The following is a 6881-nucleotide window of genomic DNA, read 5'->3' as shown; positions in this document are numbered from 1 at the left end:
AAAGTCTTACTGAGGTTTCCTAACATCTGTAGCTCTACGTCTAACTGCCTCAGTGGAGTTGGGGCCATAATCTTTACAAAACCCAGGAATCACAATGGTTTGAGCTTTTCCCATGTCTGGCACCATCTCCTACCCAGGTGTCCACCACCCTTCCTACCCTGGCTTTCAGTGCATCCCATTTCCCTCCATCCATCTTGGGTCCTATGTTTGTCATCGCCATCCTTATTCCTAAATTCTTTTCCTTTCGACCCCATCCTCCTCGTCTCCCTCCCCCCCACCCCAGGCCAGTCTTCTCGTTGGGGGGCGGGGGGGCTCGTGCCGCTAGAGAGCTGTAATCTGAGTCAATTCTGTATTGGAGTTCCCTGTTCCCTGTTGCTCTCTCCTCTGTTGGGGGTCTACCCCCACCAAAGGTAGTTCCACGCCTAGTCATGCTGGATTAGGAGTCCCTCCCCCTGGCCCCCCACCATCACCGCCTTTGCAGCTGTAGGCCGCAGCCACCTCCCTGGCGATGCTCCTCATCCTACCAGACTGCTGTGTGTCAAGGCGGAATGGTGATGGGTGGCAGAACTCGCGGAAGCAACGCTTGAAGTTCTCATCCAGGAAGGCGTAGAGCACAGGATTCAAGCTGCTGTTCACGTAGCCCAGCGCAATGCAGAAGTGCATCAGGACCAGCGTGAACAAGCTGCTCAGGTTGAAGCCCAGCGACTGAGCCAGGACCATGATCTGGATGGGGGTCCAACACACGACAAACGCTGCCACTACCACCAGAACCATCCTGGTGATGCGCCGCAGGTTGCGGTCCTTTTCCTTGGAGCCGGACAGGATGCGAACGCTGCGCAGGCGCTTGACCATCAAGCTGTAGCAGATGCTGATGATAGCCACAGGGATGAGGAAGGAGAAGAGGAAGATGCAGGTGCCAAAGACTGGGTCCCAGTGGCTCCTTGGTTCAGGTAAGACCACGATGCACTCAAAGCCTGGATGCATTGGAGATGAGGAAGAGAGGAAGATAGAGGAAAGAAAAAAGTTTAGTACTGAACATAAAAAAAACAGACTGAATAAGTTGGGTCAGGGTGTGTTTAGCGTGGAGACTGGAAGCAGGAAGAAACTGCGAATCCTGCCAGCTATCAAGTTATAACATGACAGCTTTCAACTTGCTGGACGGTCCGTTTCTCAGTTTCTCCTTCATCCGGTCTTTGTGCTTAGCTAGTTAACAAGTCTGGATGCATAAAGAGGAAAGAGGAAACTGATGTCAGTTTCTCGATGTAACTGAAGATTATATCTAAAATGAAATCTTTATTTACATATTGTGGAAATGTCGGGATAAAACCTTCTTTGTATATTACAGTGGACAATGTGAATGATCTGAATATGAAATGTTTATTAAAAATGCTAATTACTAACATAGATTAGGCAGTGTTAATAATAATAATTATAATAGAAGAGAGAAATCTGCATTTATCGTAGGACATGGTGCTAAAGGTACAAAGGAGACTTAGTCTTAAAGGATAAATGAAAAAGACAGAGGAGTCAGTTTTCAGAGGAGGGTTGGTTTAATCAGTTTAATCATAATACTGTCTGCAGCTAAAGGAGGATGAGGACGGGGTGGGAGGAAGAAGACAGGAAGATAAATGTGTCTGGACCTATAGAGAGATAAGAAGAGGCAGGAAGAAAAAATGAAGGATGACTGCAGATTTTTAGAAGAAGCAGGCGGGCTTGTCAGATTTTGCATTAAAAAAGGTAAAATAATGTTCTTTAATAATGAATGAGAACATGTAACAGCAAGAGATGTGCATGGGAGATACATTCAGATTAAAAACTTCAAAATGATCTAAGAGAGAAGAGAGAGAAATGAGGTGAAAAACTAAAATGAGTCTCTACCTACTGAATGTCACACTGAGTTATGAACAGGAGGAACAGTTGCAATGAATGATGACAGCAGAATACATTTTATAATATTTATACAAAAACACACCTGCGTTTTCAGCCCAAATCACAACAGACAACAGAATCCCAGTCCTCCTGATCAGACTGAATAAATTCCCATTGTTTGTCGAAATTAAACTCAGGCATTGGGGTTTGGACACTGGAGGAAAAAAAATCCTCTTCACAGGCAGAAAGCAATTAATCATAAATTGAAGATAGAATATGAAAAACTGACTCCTAAACAGCAGTGAGCGGCTTTTCTTCCCCAGCCAATAAAAGGAGATTTGCTGCAGATCCACGGAGTGCAGTTACTGATTAGCTCAGGAGATTTCTGGGAAATGATTAGTCCTTAAAATACATGTACCCTGTACACTGCAGTACTATACAAACCATGGGGCAAGAGGAAAGGTTAAGGAATCACCAAGTTAATGCTGAAGGGGGGCTCATTGGATGGCAATCCATCCAAATGTTGTCCAGACATTACACTGAAAACCACATATGTAAACCTCATGGTATGGCTAGAGGAAAAGTCAGAGGACCGTCAAAGTCCTTAAGATTCATCCTCCTGGAACCATCAATGGTTGTACCAAATTTTGTGCCAATACATTCAGTACATGTTGACATATCTGACTGGAAAAATGAAAGATTTGTCTTGCTGGTCGCACTAAAGGAAACTTCATTGGCCGGGTATGTTTAAGGACACAACCCTGATTCCAAAAAAGATTAACATTAAATATTAAATATATTGTATGTGCACTGTTTTCAACTTACTGACTACAGGCCAAAAATGTACACCTGTTGGTTACACTAGTGGTTAATTCAGAAATCACCTAAGTCAGTAGGTTTCATTCTCTAATAGCTGAGATAGTCTCGTCTGGACCAAAGTAGTGGACAGATGGATCGACTGACCAACAAAAAGACATTTCCATTTTTAAAGCCGTACATTAACACGGCTACAAACAACAACAACAACAACAAGATCAAAAGTTCCATTCCCATTTGCAATAGAGTGAGATCTGCCTAATTTAAGGCTTTGAAAAAACACACAGCTATTTTGGCACTTCCTCGAAAAACCTGCCATTTTAAACTTAAGAGGTGTTGTACTGCCTACAGCAGCAGTTTAATACTTTCTTGCTTAGTCAGCCTGGTGAAGCGACAGCACGCTGTGAGCCTGGCAGAGCACGACTAGGAAAGAGAAGAAGGAAACTCTCCATTGCATACTTATTTTTTGACGATCCATTTCTCAGAGATGCTACAAATGCTCCAAACAACAATTGATTATAGTTTTGAGGTGAGCTGGCTCTGGGCTTTCTGCCATTAGATGAGTATATGTTTTAATCATGACTCTAAAGTGAGTGGAGATTAAAGACTACATTTTATTTTAAATCCTGAGGCTGTTTGTAAGGCCAAGAAATCAGTCTGACTTAAATTTTAAGTGATAGCAGTGATGCTTTAAAGTGAAGCAGGATGGTGGAGGAGGTCTGCACTCTGATTATAGTAATTATCCTGCACGAACAAGTGTATTTTTAATGAATTAGGGAAATTTACTCCCTTGAGAGCACCACTTCAAATTAATAATTGCCTGATTTTGCCAGTTTTAAGAAATAGGACACCACTTGAGGTTAAAAGCTTTACAGATGTTGCTTTTTTACTATAAACCTCTATCTTCTACATTATATAATTCTAGGGGTATATTTTTCTTATTCTTCCTCCACCAAAGTTACAGGTAACTTTGCATGCTTATGATGTTGCAGTTCTCGCTATAAAAGAAACCTAAATGCTGTGTTTTTGTTTTGAATTAAATCCTTAAACTGTCTTTGCACCGGGGAGATGAGATAGGGCGCCCCGACACACACACACACACTGCAGAGTAGACTGCATAAATAGTGGCGATAAAGCCAGATCAAACAAATAGGAATAGGAACTGTTGAAAGAAAAAGTTGATCTATTATTCCATTTGGTGGGTGCTTTTATCTGCTGAATCTCGCAGGGGCCACGAGTGCACATGATTTATAGTGCGTGGGCTTCCCCTGTAAAAATGGGAGCTGCAGCAGCGGCTCCATTACTGCCGTGCTCCAACCATTGATCAAAAACACAGTAAAAGTCTTTGTGAAAGGACAGGAACAGTAATAACCTGCTTGATGGGGCTGTGAAGTTTACATGCTTTATAAAAAAAATCTGTAAATGGCTCTCCGTTTCTGCAGGGAGATAGTGGTAGAAATGAAACACCAGGCAGGTATAGAGCCTAATGGAAAACAACAGCGTCAGATCTAACAATGGTGTCGAACCCTCCTCATGGAGGGTCAGAGGGCAACGGGACCAGCAGCGCCTAATGGGGCTTTTCCAATGGCACTCAATCCGAGCTGCGCTGATTTGTAATCCCATCACCACTGTGAGTGCGGCGAGTTGTGCTACACCCCCGCCCAAGATGGACGGTCACCAGACTCGACATGTTCGCAACCCAATCGTTTCTTTATGTTGCAACTTTACATTGACATGGTCCGACTTCCTGTGGAAAAATCACCACAAAAACGACTGCAAATGTCCGCGGGTGTCCTTAAAAATGTCCAGTGGTGTGAGTCAAATTGCAGCCTTGTTGGTTGTAATGACGCCACCAGCATCCACTCCTCCTCCTGATGTGAAAGTTGGCTAATAAGCATATAATGTGAACGTGATATGCCACATTTGGTACAAATGTCAACCTTGGATGTATCTGTGGTTTGTAGAAACATTTTATCCAGGCGCCTCGGCTGTCAGCTGTTTCGTGACATAAGTTACTGCTGTTGACAACATTCCCTGATCGTGCTGCTTCATAATAAAAGCTTTTCAATAAGTACATAACAAAATTCAACGAAAAGACTATTTACAGCCACGGCCATGACTCAAGACAAGCGTGTCCTTAGTTTAAGACCTTCAAGTAGGTAGACCTGTTGTAATGTATGTCCTTGCCGCACTGGGCTGATGTGCTGAGCCAAACTGAGTTAGCACGTGTATGAAAAAGCCTCATAAGATTCCTCTTCTAACCTGTCTTCATATGGAGAAAACTGCTCCCTCTTCATTTCTTCCCCTCTGTTTTTCAGATGGTCCTGACATTTCTCGCAGCGAGACGCTTTGATTTATTATCTAGAATTTCATTTTATTCTGCTCGGAGACAGGCCGACAGCTCGTCTGTTCACTGATATACGGCGCAACATTAAGACCTCAAAGACTGCAGCTTCTAAACAGCTCCATACGGGAGCATCTGTGGACACATGTCAACATATACGTGTAGGTTAGTGTGTCTTCGTGCCATCGTACAACATAGAACAGTAAAAAAATGTCACATTTAATTGAAGTTTAGTGTTTGAAATGTACACTCTGCTGTCCACTGTATCCCTGCCAGTCATGAAGTGAGACCTCTTTGAAAGAACATTGACATCTTCTGCCTCTGCAAATTTCATTTCATAACTTCTCTGGCTCCAGTCTCTCAAACGGACATCCCTTCCCAAAATTAATAACATGACAAAAAGGAAGTGTACATGTCATTCATGAGCGTGGGGATCAGTTGCAGAGAAGGGGATTTCTGGTCAAAGTGTCTGAAGAAGTGAGAACTCCAGCAGGACTCTGTGCACTTTACAAGGACCATTTACATGACTGTGAAGGTTGGGCGCTCAGGTCGAGGCGAAGATTTACCTCCAACAATCCTGGCTTATGTCTCTCAGGACACCACGTTGTCTACTAGAAGGGACGTTTAACTTTTTAGATAATAAAAAATGTGTGCACCAATTAGGACAGGAACTTTTTATTCTTATTTTCCATGGCTGTCCTTTTGAAGCAGAAAAGGTGAAACCAAGTGCAATGGAAATTTTATTCTTGGTCAGGGCAACACAAGGAACAGGCAAACACAGAAACATCAGGAGAACACAAAGAAAGGCTGAGAAACCCAACAATGACTGAACAAAAGGGTGGAGAGAGGCGGAGAAACACAGGTGAGGGTAATGATTGGAAAAACACTAGGAACAGAGAAAAGGTGCTGATAGGCTGGGAAGACACTGAAGAGGGAAGAGCTAATGAAGGAGATACAGTACAGGCGAGGAGGGAAAATCAGGCTGGTGAGGAGCACAAGAACAATGGAAACACCACAAAAACGTAATAAAGCACACAGTACAACTGGCAACGGCAATCAGAAGGTGTGAAAAAAAAAATGGAAATGGAAGAAACGCCGGAGGCTGCATGAGGTCGATACACTGTTGTCAGGCAAACCACTTTACCTTCACATACGTAACTCACCTGCTAACTTTTGTAAGACTGTGTCGTAGAATGACACATTTCTATAAAATGTTGAATAATGATGATAAACAACGTGACGACACAGAAGCAATCAATATTTAGTCTTCACTGTTGCTTCGTTATGTTATCTGGATCTACCGCTGCAGACACATTAACATTTATAAACGCATTTAAATTTAATCATCTTCCACTTGTTAAATATTTGCCAACGCATTTCCATGGATGCACATACCTGCACACATTCCCCGTGAGTATTATTTTCACAGGAAATAGAATAATTCAACACTTGATCCAATTCTCTGGATGCTGTCTTCTCATAAATGGCAATTTTTTATAGTTTACCGACATCGCTTGCTTCCTTAATGCACACACATTCCCATATAAAGACATACAAACATTCATTGATGTATGTTGATGTGCGCACACTGATTCCATGCACTTCTCAGTATTTTGATAAAGGGCATTAAATACCTCCGCTCTCATCTCTCCCAGGAGCTGATGGAAATCTCAGAGACGAGAGTTATTGCTGCTCCATTAAAGCTCCTCTGCAAGCGACGGACGCCGCATGCAGAAAGGTCAAGCCGCCATCACGAGATAGCTGTTAGCAGCAATCACTCAATGGCTATCTCACATTTCTGAAATGTCAGTGGATGACTTTTACTTCCCTCTGTTTCTCTATAAACCGGTGT

The 6881-nt window shown here is 42.8% G+C and overlaps 1 protein-coding gene across 1 annotated transcript in view; it reads right to left on the bottom strand.

Annotated features, from left to right (window-relative positions):
* Window positions 1-426: 426 nt before the first annotated feature.
* The window catches only part of oprl1 (opiate receptor-like 1), a 71040-nt gene continuing 64585 nt past the window's right edge, over window positions 427-6881 (bottom strand). Inside the window, exon 5 of the mRNA XM_073470565.1 lies at window positions 427-974. Coding sequence (XP_073326666.1) covers window positions 427-974 — 548 coding nt within the window. The remainder of the gene's footprint in view (window positions 975-6881) is intronic.

Source organism: Pagrus major, chromosome 7, assembly GCF_040436345.1.
Source record: "Pagrus major chromosome 7, Pma_NU_1.0".
Lineage (NCBI taxonomy): Eukaryota > Metazoa > Chordata > Actinopteri > Spariformes > Sparidae > Pagrus > Pagrus major.
This window is presented reverse-complemented; position numbering and strand designations above follow the sequence as displayed.